Source organism: Dipodomys merriami, unplaced genomic scaffold (assembly GCF_024711535.1).
Source record: "Dipodomys merriami isolate MVZ:Mamm:240054 unplaced genomic scaffold, mDipMer1.0.p SCAF_372, whole genome shotgun sequence".
In the NCBI taxonomy this organism is placed as follows: domain Eukaryota; kingdom Metazoa; phylum Chordata; class Mammalia; order Rodentia; family Heteromyidae; genus Dipodomys; species Dipodomys merriami.
The window spans coordinates 988,679-1,007,034 of NW_027205293.1; the positions used below are offsets into that span (position 1 = coordinate 988,679).

The 18,356-nt window shown below is 39.1% G+C and overlaps 1 protein-coding gene across 1 annotated transcript; it reads left to right on the plus strand.

Moving 5' to 3' along the window:
• Positions 1-715: 715 nt before the first annotated feature.
• On the plus strand, positions 716-18,130 carry LOC138804775 (protein shisa-like-2B). The gene is made up of 3 exons (XM_069989206.1): positions 716-923; positions 4,817-4,974; positions 17,929-18,130. The coding sequence occupies exons 1-3, from the start codon at positions 733-735 to the stop codon at positions 18,060-18,062; spliced, it is 483 nt and encodes a 160-aa protein (XP_069845307.1). The 5' UTR covers positions 716-732; the 3' UTR covers positions 18,063-18,130.
• The last annotated feature ends 226 nt before the right edge of the window (positions 18,131-18,356 follow it).

An 18,356-nucleotide genomic window follows, 5' to 3' on the forward strand; every position in this document is an offset into this window, starting at 1 on the left:
GTATTCTTTCATAGTGGCTGATTTGTGTTGAAAATTTGTCTACTTCAAAACTAACACATTGTGTCACAAGAACTTCTTAAAAGGAAAAAAATAACGAACACCACACTATCAGTTCATCTGCCTTTATTCAACCCACTCCCCACTGCTGAAGTCCGTGGCCCGTGTTGTGTTGGTTAGTAAAGGCTGTGTGTGTGTGTGTGTGTGTTAGTAAAGGCTGTGTGTGTGTGTGTGTGTGTGTGTGTGTGTGTGTGTCCAAACCGACCTGCCCAGACCCTGGAGAAAGAGGATTGAGATTTTTGACTTCATCAGCCCAGATGTGAAAACAAGCCCTACACAGTTCCCTCCCCGGCCAGCCTTTCCTCGCTCGCTCCTGTTCAACCACCTAGACTACTGATGGAGTGAGGGGGAAGAGGTGAGGGTCAGCAGAGCGCAGATAATACAGTGGAAGGGAGCTGGAGACCAAGTGGAGACACGCAGGTGCCAGCTCCACCCTGGGGGGAGCCCCGCGGCCAGGCGGGAGCGCGGCGTGCGGGCACCGCCGGGGGACGGGGAGCGAGCCGCGGGGCGCGCGCGGAGGCTGAGCGCCCGGACCGCCAGATCCCGGATCGCAGAGGTGGAGGGGGGCGGGTGGTGGCGAGCGGGACGGAGGGACCCAGGGGCGCTGGTGGTTCGGAGCGGACACATCCAGGGTTGCCGGGGTGGGAGGGGAGCCCCCGCAGAGAGCCGCCCGCCATGGGCGAGAGCAGCCGGCTGTGCTCCGGCTACTTCAGCGTGAACCACAGCTTCGTGGAGCCCTTCCAGTGCCCCCGGCGCGGCGAGGGCGCGGCGCTGCTCTACTGCTGCGGCTTCGCCGACCTCAAGTACTGCTGCAGCGAGCCGGGCAGCTACTTCCCCTACAAGCACAGCTACATGTGGAGCCTCAGGTGGGCAGGGCAGCCCCGGGGCGGGGGAGGGCTGGCGACCGTGTCCGGCCCGAGGCGCGGAGGCCAACTGGAACTCTGCCTCCTGTCCCGGTCAGGTCCCTCCGCAGGGATGCGGGGCCTCCAAGGGCGAGGGAGGGCAGGGGAGAGCAACCGCACCTCGGCTCGGAACTCCAGGGGCAGCCCGAGCTCTGCCAGGCGCTGGAGGAGCGCGGGGCTCTGCGCCCAGGGCGCACCCCGGGCCCGTTCCACCGACCTGGCCCAGGCACGACGCCAGTTCTCTGGCTGGCCAACTAGCCGTGCGTGCAAATAAGTTCAAGTATAGATTTTAATGGTTCTTTTTGACTGGTCTTTGAACAGAAAGGGAGCTCCTGGGGGAATCATGCGAAGGCATTAATTAAAGACCAGAATATTCCGCTTCTTTTAGGAATTGGCATTATTCCTTAAAAATATCAAAAAGACGTGTGTGTGTGTGTGTGTGTGTGTGTGTGTGTGTGTGTGTGTAAAACTTGCTCTTTTCAGGCGATCCAACAGTCGCACTGCCCAACCAAACTGAAGAGACACCCACAGAAAGAACAGAGTTAGCTGCCCCATCACACCCTCTGCATAGCCTTCCCAGACACTCTCTGTCAACACCTGAGCCATCAGACCATTGCTGGAAAGTAGAGACTTTCTAAGAGGAAGTCTTTCTTGCTTCTTTTTCGGATGAGAATTTTTCACATCCATTGTATTTACGCAGACATTTTTATTATGAAGTGCCTTTCCCCACTTCTACTCAAGATATTGCCAGCTTTGAAGATAATTGCTATATTTCAAGTGGAGTTCTAACATTGTAGGGAAGAACTGCCACGCCCCCTTAAACTGTTTCTTACAAATTAGAGAGAGAAAGAGAGGGGGGAGAGGGAGAGAGAGAGAAAGAGAGAGAGAGAGAGAAAGTTGCTAGCAAGAGGTACATTTTTATTTCTGACCATTTCCTAGCATTATCCAGGGTTTGTTAGACATCAGGTTTTCATCAATGACCACATCTTATTTCTTGAAATAAGAGTATTTTCTTCTGTATTTCAGGCTTCAATAAACATCTCAATAAGAGTACCTACATTCTAAGTTCCATTATCAGACTTTTGCTGGAGTGGGAAATGCCAGAACACAGCTTATTCTTAGATTAAAGAACTCTGTTGCACCCACAGCATATTATCTGGCCTTTGGGGAAATATTACAATAATTCATCTCCGAGTCTTTGACAGTATTAATAATGGCAAAAGTGTTTCCAATGGAGACTGGTAATGCCTAAGCCAAATTCAATTGGAACCTGCGACTGAGAATCTCAGATCTCTAAATAGTTCCAAAGTGACAAGCAGCTAAGAATATAAAACCTTCCTAAGATTTATGAGGGCACAAAGGGGCAAACAGCCTGCTGGGGCACTTTCATTCAGAACTGACAAATGGCCAGTTAGCCAGGTTCCCAGGAAATAGAAAAATCACTTTAACTGAGAGCATTGCTTGGTAACATTAAACCTGGGGTTCTTGTGAGTTATTGAGCTCTGAGGACACAATGGGGAGATAAATTTATTAGGGCTTCATTTCCCTCCTATTCTTTCCTTGTCACTTGTAATTGAAAATACTCCAACTGTGAAAACTATGGCAGAAGTCACTTATATTGAGATTCTGCAGCTGCTAGAGAAAGTCAGTAGTAACCATGAAAAGGTAAGTGAAGTTGCTAAATACAAGCATGGTTGCAATAATAAGATGGCAGCTTCAGACCCTTTCTCAGGGCTGAAAAGCAACTCTTTCCAGTGTTTCCCATGTCTGCCCTACTCCCATTTCTTCTCTTCCCCCAAATCTCTACATTCTTAGGATTTCCTTTGACAGCTTTCTCTAAGATCTTGGAAAGATCATGCCTATTAGAGAAGGGTGAGCTTAAATAGATGCTCAATAACTTTGTTCAAATGGGTATTTTGGGAGACAACTACAGGTCTACTTCCACTAAGAGTCGATACCTAGAGTTTTGCATGTATAAAGCAGCGTTTCTGTGATGTGGAGTGCTGACACTGAAACATTGTCTAGATTATGGAGTCTTTTCCTTTTATAACAACATGAAAGGGTAAAAAAGGACATAGCATGCTTTGGTTCTGTTTTTTTTTTTTTCAGTTGCATGTCCTGGATTCTTAATTTGTACATTGAAAGTTCACAGTATGTGTATTGAATTTAATTAGGCTGACAATTTCACTTGTTAATTGAGTCACTTTTTTTTTATTTTGTAGATTTTTTTTAATAAGTGGGGTTCTGGTTTCAGGAATATATCCAGATATCTTAATCTGTTATCTGCTTTGTACACTAAATAATATTAACTGGATTACATTCTCACATTTCAGTGTGTATAGTGAAGCCATCTTAACCCTCCATGCCACGATCTACAGAAATAGCATGGGTCCACCTTGGCTGCCCTTAGTCGGTGCACGGTCAGACACAGACAGTCTATCCCCTTAAAGGAGAGTATACCAGCTCACATCAGCCTCAGATTAAAATATATAACCCTGGTCTGGTTCTGCCATACAAGCACCAGTTTTCACTTGTGTGCAGGGCCATATTAATAAACTAAACACAAAAACCTCTAGAAGTCTGCCTTCATCTTGTAGCTCAAGAAGCAATCTCTTATTTGTAAGGGCGCTTTCTCTCATCAAATCAAGCCTTTCATTTTTCAATACCATTCTCCTAACATACTTCCTAACATACTTGATCAAATTCCTCTTTCCCTCCTTTGATACAAGTCAAGTTAGTTAGGCCCTAAACCCTGGGAGAGAGAAAGAGCCTTAAAGGAAACCAGAAAGAGTAAAAAAAAAAAAAAAAGGAACATTACTTTTCAATGATTCAAATGTTCCAAATGATAACAGTTTGATCAATCATTAAGCAATTAGTATTTCCTTCCACTTATGAAATTTTTCTACAGGTTAAGAATGTGAGCATTTCTAATACTTGTGCACAACATAATGGGAAACAGTAGGAAAGTTAATTGAAATGTCTCAGTTTGCACAGCTTCAAATGTAATCTATATATTTAATTATATATATTTACACATACACACATACACACAAAAGATGCATATCTTTGCATTAGTAGGTGATGCTTATTTTTCAAGCTCCTTTTTCATTTAGTAGTACTAAATTCATGGATTTTCTATAAAAACTGTATTGCTTCTCAAATGATTAGCCTTATTGGTAAGTTCATGAAATTATTTACTACAAGTTAAGCACAGAGCAAATATAATGGTGTATGCACCTTAATTTTGGATAAAAGCACAAGAGTTTCTTTTCGATACTAGAAGCCTTAGATGTTATGTTCTTCTAGACAGAAAGATCTCAAACTGAACATGTACTTCATCTGTATTTCACAAATGTGGTTTTCCTTTAACCAAACCTTTTTTTGGTAAAGGTTGTGGTTTTGTAGATCAATAAATGGTATCTCATATATATGTCTCCAAAAGAAAAGTTTTACATTTCCAATAAATATTTGTTTCCCAACATTTTTGCAGCAAATGTTTTTCTATTAATCTATTATTAGTGAACTTGAATTTTTCTTTTTAAGGTACAGCAATGATGGAGGTTTACATAACAGGTATTTTTGAACCATCATTTGACCTTCTACCTTTATGATGAATTCATGTGGCATTTTCACTAATATTAACATATAAATTTAAAAGGGTCTTGAAAACTTTTAGAGAAAACATAGTAAGAATTTGATGGTAAGAAAAAATTTGCTGCAGATTTCAATTATTTATTAGCTATGTTAAAATATAATTTGGTTATGAATAGTTGAGAACAAGAATCAATCTGTAGCCCCTGCCTTTGGTTTTTGTGCAAACCAGTTTGCATGACATGATTTTTTTCTATGTTCCTCAGCATTGGTGCTCTGATCGGATTGGGAATTGCTGCCCTTGTTTTACTGGCCTTTGTCATCAGCGTCTGTGTTCTTTGTTATTTGTTTCTCTATACAAAGCCTCAAAAAATAGACACTGGACTTAAACTTCAACCCCTAGATGCTTCTTCTATTGGAGAAGGTAATCAACATCCTTTATGTCTAACCAGTTCACAGTACTCTATCAAAAGAATAATCTACACCTAGGCAACAGATTATAATGAATGCTTTAAAAAATAATTTATTATGTGTGTTTGTAAAAATTTTACATTGCATCAGGCCTTAATGATGATGCCTTACGGAAACTGTGGCCAAGAAAAACAGCTACGGTATGAAATGCTATTATGAAAAGTAAATCATTGGTTCAGCAAATCTACTTTAATATATCTATGTGCCTCTTGAAAATTTTAAATTTTGGTTTTTATTGGAGCCAAAAAGTCAAATAAATAGAGAAACAAAATCTCCAAAAATTCAAAATCAATCAGTCAGTGGTTAGTTCAGAATGTTTCTACCCATAGAATATGGAAGTGATAACTTTTTATGCATGGTATTTCAGTTATGAAGTGTATGACTCAAATGCTATTTATCATTACGGATTCATCAAAAATGCTTGCAGTGGATTCTTTTGACAATACTGGGCTTTGAACTCAAGACTTCAGATATGCAAGAATGGCATGAAACTATTGACTCACCACTCTATTCCAGCTTTCTGCTGGAGATAGTCTACAGAACTTTTCTATCCAGTCTGGCCTTGATCCACAATCCTTCAGGTCTGAGGGGGTGACCAGTGGTGCCTAACTAAAACATTGTTGAAGTTTTGTTAAAGTAAATTACCATTAGTATATTAAGAAGCATAAATTGGGTTGGGAAGGTGGCTTGTGGTAGGGTGCTTGCCTTGCATGCATGAGGCCTTGGATTTGATTCCTCAGCACCACATAAGCAGAAAAAAAACAGAAGTGGCACTGTGGCCCAAGTGCTGAAGAGCTGAGGGACAGTGCCCAGGCCCAGTGTTCAGGCCTCACGACCGACTAAATGAAATAAAATAATTTTTAAAAAAGAAAAAAAAGAAGCACAAATCATGAGCTTTATTTGGATATACATTTCTCTACACATATATTTCCATACATGTATATATCTATGTATAGAATATTCACTGTAGAATAAATGTATTTACGATTTATAGAATATATCAGTTTAGAATCTACACAGCCATATATATACACAAGTGCTAACTTATTCCAATTTATAAGGAAAGCAAAACTCTTTTTTTTCCTTTTTGAGACAAGATCATGCTTTGCAGTTCATATTAGCCTCCTGCCTCAGTCCCTTGAGTGTTGGGATTACAGACATACACCACCATACCTGACAGAAAATAAAAATCTTAAAAAAGAAAAAAATGGGTCACGGGATGTATTTAAGAGAATGCTGAAACCTGGTCCCTGGCGCCTGCATCAGTACATTATGCTGTGGCTGCATTAGCTCTGCAGGGGAAGGAGAGGAACTCCCTCCTCTCTCAGAGGGTGTCTTAGGCTACAGAGCCCAGGGCTAACATCCTTCCTGAGCTCTGATTGGAGAATGGATGGCCAAATGGAAAACCTGATAGCTGAATTTAGTCCAAATGACTTAGACCCAGTTTCTGTACAGGCAAAATAATGTGGTAGGTTGGCAATGACCAAATAATGAGATGATAAAGTCAATCGTCTAAATGCTTACATGATTTTAGGTCATAGTTCTTAAATTTTGCTATGTCTGAAAGCTCCAGCCCAAAGGACCACAAGGAAACCAAGCCACACACAGCAAAGCTTATTGTCAGCAAGCTAACAAGGCTGTGCTTTTGGGCTGGGTGCCACGCGTGTCTTTGTGCAAAGGGGGCATCTTTAGACTAGGAGCGGGGAGTACTCTGCAGTTGCAGGCAGGGCCAAAGATAACATGTAGCCAGGGCCTGGTTTACTGATTGCAACTTTTGCAGTTAGGTTTGGGTGGAAGGCATTCCACTGCTGCAACTGGAGGCTAATCGGACACAAATCTGTGGGAATTAATGATTGTGGCCAGGCCTGGTCTGGTCACCTGATTTCAGGGAAAGGGCTGTGGACCTACGATGGCAGGTGTTAAGTCAAAATGGAGGAGAACACCCTAACAATGTCTGTAAATCATTGAGAGATTTCGTTAAAAATACAGATTCCAAGCTGTCTTTTCAAGCAAATCAGTTCTTGATTCTGCTATTTGTCCCAGAACAACCTGAGTAAATATGTTAAAACCTATGATGTTGGGCCAAACACAGTGGCTCCTATCTGTATTCCCAGCGACTTGGGAGGCAGAAATTGGGAGGATCACAATTCAAGGCCAGTCAGGGCAAAATGTTATATATAAGGCCATGTCAATCAGTTAGCTGGCTGCGGTGTTACACACAAATATATCTACTGTCCCAGCTGTATGGGAGGATCACAGTCTAGGCTCCATTCCTAGGCAATGAGGGACCTACCTGGAAAATAAAACAAAATGAGGGATAGGGCTGGGTAGGTGGCCTAGTGGTCGAGTGCTTGCCTAGCATGCATGAAGCCCTGGCTTCGATTCCTCAGTACCACATACACAGAAAAAGCCGGAAGTGGTGTTGTGGCTCAAGTGATAAAGCAAAAAAAGCTTGAGACTCAGCTTGGGCTGAGTTCAAGCCCCAAAACTGGGAACAAAAAAAATAGGGATGGTAGCTGGGTGCCTGTGGTTCTTATGTCTGTAATCCTAGCTATTCAGGAGGCTGAGATTTGAGGATTACAGTTTAAAGCCAGCCACTGCAGGAAAGTCCGGAGATCCTTCTCTCCAATTAACCACCTGAAAACTGGGAGTGTGCTGTGGCGCAAGTGGTAGAGTGCTAGTCTTGAGCTGAAGAGCTGAGGGACAGCACCCAGGCCCAGAGTTCAAGCCCCATGACTGACAAAAAAAATGAGGGATGGTTTAAATGGTAGAGTGCCTGACACTGCCTAGCATGTGCAAAGTCCTGATTTTAAACCTCAGGACCAACAACTTCTCCCACTAACCTGAGGCCAGGTCACATCTCTTCTCTGATCAAAACCCTAATCTCTTTCCATTTCTCTCAACTGATACATTCTTGTGACTGTTCTCTATACCCTTTGTCACCTTTATACCATTTGTCACCTTTAGCCAAATCATTGTTCCTTGAAATTCTTGATTAACAAGTTTTGTATATGCTATCATCATTCTCTCAGATATCAGCCTGACTTGTACCTTTACTTTCTCCAAATCCTCCCTGAAGTCCCCTTCCTGTATTTGTTGTTGTTGTAGGTCATGGAGTTTGAACTCAAGGCCTAGGTGCTGTCCCTGAGATCTTTTGCTCAAGGCTAGTGCTCTATCACTTTGAGCCAAAGTGCCACTGTTGGGTTATGCATGGTTAATTGGAGATAGGGGCCTCATGGGAACTTTTCTGCCTGGGCTGACTTCAAACCTCAATCCTCAGATCTCAGCCTCCTAAGTAGCTAGGAATATAGGCATGAGCCATCAGTGCCCAGCTCCCTTTCTGCATTCTTAATTCTTCATCAACACCTCACACCCTCTTCCTGCTTAATTTTTCCTATGTATTTAACACGAATATCCTATGTATCTTATTTATGTGTTGTCTAAGTTTTCTCCACTCCAACTAGAAACTGCAAGGTATATTAAATATGTAGGTTTCATTAGGTATCTGATGAAGAGAACACTACACAGTATTCAGGCATGAAAAAAAAAGTATATTTACCAAATTGCTGTCCCTGCCATGCATAGTGGAGAGGCGTGGCCAAAAAGGGGAAACCCACCCCCAGGCCAGGACTTATCTAGACCAGGGACAGGAAGAGGTGTGGCCAGGTGGGGGAAAGGTGTGGCCACACTGGATCTGGATGTGATCTCAGAGTCTGTCCTATGGCCAGATGGGAGGCATAATCAGGGTGGCCCAGGATGTGACCTAGCAGGAGGGGGAGGTGACTGCTTCCAGGTGTGCCAGTTACCTGGGTGATGGAGGTAGTGAGGTATCTACACTGGGCCTGCATGGCCTTGGGGCAGACCTTACAGAAACTTTGTTCCAGGATAAGTAAGAACTTCTGTCTTGTATGTTCACCACTAGCTCCAGTGCCTCTAACACTTAGATACTTCCTGAATGAATAGATTGAAATAGCACTGTATCTCAATCTTAGGTGATCAAAGAAATGTATTCTGAGAAATATTGACAATGCTTTGCATTGCTATGTATTGAGTACTCCTACATAACACACAGTACTAAATACAAAGTGATTATTTTAGCTCAAGGATGGCTCCAACATTGTAGATTATGTTGGCTCTTAGCAGCATAATAATTGGTTTGTTGATTTACATCTTTGGGAGCTTTCTTATTGTCAATCAATTGAGGAAGCCTGTTAATGTACTTCTTATAAAGTTGGATGAGACTTTTCTTTCAATGAAATATGCCCATGCTACCCCCTCAATATACCTTTCCTGAGTACTTGCTATTGTCAAGGTAAGATCTAATATAACCAATGCCTTCCAGTTGCTTTCAAATAGGTGTTTTAGTCCCTTGGGTAAATTTTATTAAAATTAGACGAAGTGGATAGCCCCAAACAAATGAAGGTAACCCAAATGCCACTGGAATAGAAAATGGTTTCAATTTGAAGCAATCTTTTGAAGTGGTAATTAAACATTGCTGTACCCTTTGTTAAATATTTGTGTTCCATTGTGGTGATTTTGCCACTAGCAGGAGATGTTCAAGCTATTGCGAAAACAAGTCTGGTGTTTTATTGCATTTAAGATATGTCTAAATGTTAGAGACATAATAAAATACTTGCATAATAAGTTAAGCAAGTAAACAGTGCACCAGAGGAAAATTAGTTTTACCAACTAAAGCCCTTTTCTTTCAAGACTACCTATTTCCAAGACCCAAAGTTTAATGTGTAAATCATTCTAGATTAATTATTATAGAGATTGTTTTCCTTACAGGCAATTCAAATGGATTCAATAGAAACATGTTCTTGTTTATCTTATTAAAATTGACTTAAAGTACGGGATATTTTTTCTAAAAATGACAAAGTTTAGAGTCTGATCTTAGATTATTTGGCCAAGATTTTTCCATAGTGTATCTTCATTCTTTCATATTTGACTTCTATTGTATATAATTTAAGTCTCCAAAAAAAAAAAAGTAAAATCCCTCTCTGCTAGTCACTATCACCTTAATTGGATCTCTAGCATTTATTCTTCACAGATCACCTGTCACTAGGCAATTGATGGCTTTAAAATTTTATCTTATCACCATTTTCTTCTTTTTCAACCTTTGCATTTTAGGTGATGCACTCTTCAAATGCCAATGGTTAAGAGCACCATGACTTCTCTAGGACAATTCCTAGCTATGTGAAGAGCTTGCTGAGTACAGACAGTCCTGAGGGTAGGGCTCATCTCAAGGTTGGAGAAAAATTATTGGCAAATGGAAGACAAACCAAAGTGTTGAATGTCTCAGAGCCTTGCTTTGCAAGCTTTTCCATGGAGTGTTCTTAAAGTTCTAACAGAAAGGAGCCTGTTTCCACCAGAATTCTCAGAGCTAGAATAGGCAAGCTTGATTTAAACCTTAAGAATTTAAATAACTTCAAGTGTCCCTTGTTTTTACTATTATGGGAATTTTCACTTTGACTGAAGAACCCAGTGGCTTGTTTCACTCTAATAATGGCATCTCCTACCTCCTGTAACTGTAATTTGAGTTAAGTTTCTTCTCCAGAAGATACAGCTTCAAATGGCTTCAAATGTTCATTGGTAACTTGGTGTTGTGGAGGTGATGAGGGAGTATCACAAAGAGGGTCCTAAGAGGCAGATTTTAAAAAATAAATTTGGTGGTTTGAACTCAGAGCCTTGTACTTGCTAGGCTGGCACCCTACCAATGAGCCATGCCTTCAGTCCTTTCTTGCACTGGTTACTTTTGAGATGGAGGTCTTGCTTCCTGCTGAAGAATATCTCAGGAACACATCTATGGATTTAGGCCTCTCATTAATCTGGAAAAACTGTTGCACACCACCAGGCCCTACTTCTTCCATGGTGAGTCTCATGGACTTTTCTGACCTGGATGGATTCTTTCATCTTCCAGATTTCAGCCTCACACAGAGATAGGAGGGCAGATGCATGTCACCATGTCCAGCTATTTCTTATGAAGGTTCTTGAATATAGGTCTGAGCTAGCCTTGAACTTCAAGCATTTAAATCTCAGTTCCTATAGGTAGCTAGGATGACAGGAAATAAGCCACTGACACTCAAAAGATGCAGAATTTTTGATAAAAATTAGAAAAGCAGATATTAGTAGAGCTGCTTTACACAAATAAAGCAGTACAATTAACTAGAAATAACATCCTCAAGACTGTTTTTTTTTTTGTGAAAAAGCAGATGAAATAGGGTGAATAAATTAGAGTAAGGCACAGTTGTATAGAAAACAATGCAAACTATATACCGAATACTGAGACAGTAAATTGGAAGATCATGTAATCATTTATTCTCCCTGTGAACAAAATGGGACTTGGGCTGGCTTAGAATAGTCTTTCTTTTTAGAAGAACCCTCCACATTGTCTCCCACTTATTTTCCTAGACACAAAACCTATCTTTCAGTTCTTGCTCATTATAGGAAAACTAGAAAATATAGTAAAATAAATAATGTCCTTCATGAGCCCAGCACACACACATAGTAGATATTAATAGAGTGACAAGTATGCTTCACAGATTTTTTTTCTATTCATCTATTGATGCATGTATATTTTAAAAAATAGGGAAAATGGTCTTATAGGAATTTTGTCACTATATAATATTGCTCTTTTTTCCCCTCAAGAAATGAGTACATGTGCTACCACTTTAAGTCAATGTTTTTAGTTTGATGGAGTACCATAATCTTACAATTTTGGTACAATTTCATACTTCTGGATAGCAAGTAGATAGTTTTTCTCATACTTACTAATTGCTAGTGTTTTATTTCACTTAGCTCATCTTTGGCACTTCTCTGAGAGATGATTTCTTTTCTGAACTGTCTTTTTAACTACAAATAGGAGAGAAGGTCATTACCTAGAATGTATACTTTCCTCTTGCAGGAATCTTGTACATTTATCATATTCAAGAAGTATAACTGACAGAAATATTACTTAATTTATATGTCAGTATTCACCCGACCTCCTTAATAGTGAACTTTTTCTTACCTATTATCTAGTACAGAATTATATTGTTGTAAATAATTGTATTACTTTTGTTTATTTCTATTTTCTAATGAGTCAGTTGTCTAAACATTTATTGGATAATCCATCTTCCTCTTGACAATGAAAACTGTCTCATTCATAAATTAAAATTTTATATATACTACGGCCTGTTTTTAGAGTTTATGCTTATTAAACTTATCAATCTGTTTACTTTTACACTAGTAATATGCTTTAAAATTATTGTTGCTGCATTGTTTATCTTAGTATCAGATTAAGCAAGAGCCTCTCTCATTCCTTCCTTCATTCTTTAAAAAAATTTTTCTTGGTTATTCTTTTAATATTCAATTTTTTAAAAAAAATCAGATCAAAATGTCAAATTTTAAAAAATGTAATGATATTTTGAGATGTTTAATACTAAGTGTAGAGATAAATTTGGGAACTAACTTTCTGAATAGGCTTTACAGATTTCAGGAAAAAGTAAAACTGCTCAGAACGCTTAGTAATTAGGCTGGTACATTATTTAGCAATTCTTGGTTTCAGAAAGACTTTTAAAAATTTCATCTAAGAAAGTACCCGAGAAGGGCTGGGAAGGTGGCTCAGTGGTAGAGCGCTTGCCTTGCATGCCTGAGGCCCTGGGTTCGAATCCTCAGAACCACATAAGCAAAAAGAAAAAAGTCGAAAGTGGCGCTGTGGCTCAAGTGGTAGAGCGGTAGCCTTGAGCTGAAGAGCTGAGGGACAGCGCCCAGGTCCAGAGCCAGAGTTCAGGCCACATGACCGGACCCTCCAAAAAATTTTTTTTTCATCGATCTTTTAATCAAAGATGGGGAAATTTGGATTCAATGGCATAAAACGCCACCAATGTCTCCTAAAAGGAACTTCCAATGGAAAAATAACAAACCAGGAATTCCAGTGACTATTTTTGTTTCCAGAAGGTAGAAAATCAAATTGCTCAGCAGAGCTACTACTGTACTTAGTGTTTGTGAGTGCTAAATGCATTCCTGCAGGTAGAATATCAGGCAATCCCTACTGACTGATCCAGGAACGAATAAGCACTATAAAAGCCAATCTTCCACTGAGAAATATTTAAAGAATTGAGCGTCCACTAAATTCCTTTGTAGGTTAAATTAATAATCAATAATTAGACAAACTTAACAATGCAGGAAAGTGGGGGAAAAATGACAATTCTGGGGGAAAAAGAAGTGGGGCAGGAAAAAAATTCCTTCTCTTTCTCTTTTCCTTTCCCTTTGTACTGGGGATCTCAGGCCTCCTTAAATGTTCTACTACTTGAGCCACATTAGTGGTTAGCTTTTCAGATAGGTTATCACTCCAAGACCTGAACTAACACTGGGACTTGATCTTTCTATCTCTGCCTTTGAGCAGGGTAGGATTACATACCAAGCTAGGATAGGAAAATACATCTAAGTAGAACTGTTTCTATTCATACTTTCTTAATGATTTGTTAATCCCCCCACCCCCTTTTTTTCTGGTGCTGGTCTTGAGCTCAAACTCCATACTCTTGCTTGACTTTTTGCTCAGGACTTTCACTCTACCACTTGATCCACATCTCCTTCACTTCTGACCTGTTTACTGGTTAATTGGAGTCTCATAGATTTGTCTACCTGGGCTGGCTTTGAACGGTGATCCACTGATCTCAGCTTGTGAGTAGCTAGGATGAATCATAAATCACTAGTGCCCAGCTTCAAAGTGTGTTTATATGATATAATATATTTGCATATATACTTGAAGGAAACACAGGGCATTGAAGAGAGAAGTCAGTAGACCTTCAGATTTAGTCCTATGACCATCACATGAAATTCATACAGAAAACATTCTCTTACAAACTACAACAGCAACAACAAAAGCACTACTAGGGTATGTATTCAGACTGCTTGTTTCCCAAAGTGATCCAGGTAGATGAACATTTGGAAGCTGCTGAAGGACTTAGAATGGTTAGACCGAAGCGGAGATAAATAGCAGGAGAGCTCCATTATAGTTCTTCAAGAGAGCCAAGAAATAAGATGTTGGGATCTTCAGTATTCTTTTGATATTTTTAAATGGCAGACAAGAACAGCATTCACAGACTTCCAGGATCTCTGAGAAAGGAAAGGCTCTGATAGTAAATGTGAAGTTAAACAGTTATCAGAAAAAAATAGCCTTTGGCTTCACTGTGATAAGGACAGGTATAAAGGTTCTGTAAGAATGGGATTTAAATTTCAGCAAAAGCCAAAGTTTTAATTTAAATGCCAGAAAGGGAGGCATAGGATTAAAAGAAACCGGAGATGGACATCTAATGACCAGTCCTCAAAGGCAACAGATTGTGCCAATCCAGGAAAGAACTGTGAAGTTGCATCTTGGCAATTGCACTCTACTACAAAACTAAGAGGAATTAAATCAGAAAACTCTTTTATGTGTAACAAATCCCTGGGGAGGTTCAACAGTATTACAGATTTCTTATTTAAAATCAATCCCATGCTGTAATAACCTTGTGATGGAAAATAAGCAGCTGCTTCTATTCCTATTTAAGAAATTACTTTCTATTTTATCACAGGAAACGTAGGAAAAACCAGGTTGCTTAGAAGGTCTTTTCTTTATTTTAAAATTATCCCAAAGTGGTATTATCTGGACACCCATTATCACTATGTCTCAATGTATTGTAGTCATTTTTCCTACCTCCAGACTCTGAATTACTAGTGGAATGTTTTCTGGGAGTGCTTTTGAATTTTGACAAGTGGTGGGATAAGAGTGAACACTAGAAGTGTTTCTGTGTTTATTAACAGATCTTTCCTGTTCACATAGAGAATTGGTTTGGGTTTTATTTTTGAACTTTTATTTTATTATAAAGGTGACTGCAGAGGGGTTACAGTTACATAAGTAAGGTAATGAGCACATTTCTTGTTGAACAGTGTTACCCACTCCCTTGTTTTATCCCAGTTCTCCTCTCCCATTTTCCTTCCCCCTCCCACAAGTTGTAAAGTTCATTTCCAGTAGTGTATCTTGTGTAGCTCTGTGGCATTGATTCATCCTTTGTCCTTTGTCTCATCATTTTGTTATTTCCCTTCCCTTCCCCAAATCAGATAAACATATATACAAAATACAGGGTACCAAAATTAAAAACAGTGACAACAGGGGATAAACCAAAGGGGGGAAAAAGAAAAAAAGAAATAATACAGTACATTAAAAAAAACCTTCTTGTTTCCATTTCTTGGAGTTCATTTAGATTAGCATCATTCTATATAGTCTTAGCTATTGAGTTATTGTGATCCTCTGCTAGGACTATCCTAGACATTTACTAATTATTACAAATGAGGGAAACCATGGAGCCTTTGTTTCTTTGGGTCTGGCTTATTTCACTCAATACAGTTTTTCCCCCGAGTTTTTTCCATTTCCTTTTGAATGGGGCAATGCCATTCTTTATGATGGAAGTATAGAATTCCACTGTGTGTGTGTGTGTGTGTGTGTGTGTGTGTGTGTGTGTGTGTGTGTGTGTGTGTGTGTTTCATATTTTCTTAATCCATTCATCTCTTGAGGGGTGTCTGGGTTGGTTCCATATCTTCACTATGTTAGGGAAACTGCTTTGGCTTAGGAAGCCAGTCTAAGGAATTAGCATTGTCCTTAACACTACTGGAAGCATTCAGCTTGCAAGTAAATGAGTCAGGGATGAGAGGTGAGGGTCTTTAAAAGTGCTAGTGTAATACTGGAATGTCATTTTAAAAAGCTTTATACCTCAGAGGGCAGCAGACATGCTAGATAAATTCCTTCAATTGTTGCAACAGAAATAAATAACAGAAACTAAAGCTGTCAGAATGGAGATAATTTAAAGAGAACCCCAGCATAACTAAGTTAGGAAATAATATCCTGATATCCTGACTTCTTTGCCCAGTTTTTTATTGTCAAGATGATGCACAGAGGGTTACAGTTACATAAGTAAGGTAATGAGTACATTTCTTGTCAACCGTGTTACTCCTTCCCTCAATTTTCTACTTTCCCTCCTCCTCCACCAAGTAGTACAGATCATTTCCAACATAGTGCCTTGTGAATATTGCTGTTGCATTGGTTCCCTCTTGTCCTTTGTCTCACCATTCTGTTGTTCCCTTCCCTTCCCTAATTCAAATAAACGTATATACAATACCAGGGTACCAGAATTAACTACAGTGACAACAGGGGGAAGAACATACAGAAACAAAGAAATCACACAGTACATTAAAAATAACAAAAAAAACCCCTCTTGTATCCATTTCGCTTAGAATCATCTTATATGGTTATATGTATGTAGCTATTAAGCTATTCTGCTCATCTGATGATTATCCTAGATGTATACTAATTATTGCAGATAAGGGAAACCATGGGACCCGTGTTTCTTTGGGTCTGGCTTACTTCACTTAATATGATTTTTTCCAAGTCTTTCCATTTTTTACCCAGTTTTTTTTAAGTTGATACTGATACCTCTAGATTCAATTCCCAGTATTGACAACCAAGCAACCAAGCAATCAACTAACCAACCAACCAATCAATCGATCAATTAAAAAGAACTGGATATGATGAAGTAGCAACACTCAAAAATTTAATTCTAATTTTATAAATTTATATATCTTAAGAAATATGAAGGACTTGAACTAATCATCTTATAATTTTTAGGTTTTCTTAAATTGCAATAAAGTATTAAAAATTTAGATGTCTAAATAAGTGCTTACATAAGATACAAATGCCATAATAACTTATTAAATAGCCACCTATTTCTTTGTTATCAATTTGTCTTAACTGATGCACAAAAGGTTTTCTAGGGACATTAGACATGGTGGCTCACGCCTGTAATCCTAGCTATTCAGGAGGCTGAGATCTGAGGATCGTGGTTCAAAGCCAGCTTAGGCAGGAAAGGCCATGAGACTCTTATCTCCAATAAACAATACAAAAAACCGGAAGTAGTGCTGTGGCTCAAGTGGTACAGCACTAGTATTGAGCTGAAGAGCTGAGGGACAGTGCCCAGGCCTAGAGTTCAAGCGCCATGATTGACCAAAAAAATAAAAAAGATTTTCTAGGGACATAAACATTTTCTTTACAAATAAAATTAATATTCCATAACAAAAAATCACACATATAATATGTACTATAATTGTTTATTGTATCTCAATAGGTAACTAACAAAAATCCTTTCCTGATAAACGTCCTGAAGAATATATGTGAATTATACATTTCTCTTGTTCCATTTTATGCTATCAATTAGTATTATTAGATATCTTAAAAAAATCTAGTTTCTGCAAATTATAAATAAATTCTCCTATTTTGCTAATTTTAGACTCATTTAATGCAACATATAAATGAAATTGTGGCAATATGTTTATGTTTGAACACACCTAAATTGCTTACAAGGGTTGCTGCAAGTTAATAGGATTGGCTTTAATGCAGTTATTTCACTTTATGCAGAGGATGGGGGTAATTTTACTTCTACTAAAAGATTCTGAAAATGGTACATTCTTATAGTTTCTCATAGAAGCATGGAGAAAGGTATGCATGGAAATAAAATTTGCTTTTGTGACTAAACAACCTTGAAATGACTGAGCTATGAATCTCTACACAGTACTTTCAGGATGCCATATTTTCAACATTACTTCAAAACTTTAAGTACAAATTTCATAAAGCAACTGTTTTTTTTTCTGGTCATGGGGCCTTAACTCTGGGCCTGGGCACTGTCCCTCAGCTCTTCAGCTCAAGACTAGCGCTCTACCACTTGAGCCACAGTGTCACTTCCAGCATTTTCTGTTTATGTGGTGCTGAGGAATCGAACCCAGGGCCTCATGCATGCAAGGCAAGCACTCTACCACTGAGCCACCTTCCCAGCCTGTCAAAAGCAACTTTTATAACACAATTTTGAGTAATAATTTCCTGTTGTTTGTGTATTTGCAGACTACTTAAATACAAAAACAAGACCCTTCGTTTCACATGCAACATCAAATTCAACAAATGAAACATCCTATGAAGCTGATGATATAATTCAAGAAAAAACAACAGATACAACACAAATCAATACTGCATATTAGTGAAAAAGCCTGTATTTTAAAAGATTATTGGAGCTGCAGCAAGAATAAAGAATGCATTTCAAACTATAGTTTCAAATATTGCTTTTTCAATATTCATCACTCACAACATAAAACACAACTGCATTTTTGATTAATTCATAGAACAATATGGTTTTGATAGATTGTCATCTACATTCATTTACTTTTATTTGTTAAGGTGTTTCTGTATTGCAGGAAATTATGCTAGTTATTCAGAAGAAATTAATGAATTTACCAATTATGCAAACAACAAATGAGATTATCACACTACCAGCA

Coding starts and splice junctions, on each gene's coding strand:
- LOC138804775 (XM_069989206.1), top strand. CDS start 733: ATGGGCGAGAGCAGCCGGCTGTGCTCCGGCTACTTCAGCGTGAACCAC. Junction 924..4,816: donor AGCTACATGTGGAGCCTCAG/GTGGGCAGGGCA, acceptor TATGTTCCTCAG/CATTGGTGCTCTGATCGGAT. Junction 4,975..17,928: donor TGCTTCTTCTATTGGAGAAG/GTAATCAACATC, acceptor GTGTATTTGCAG/ACTACTTAAATACAAAAACA.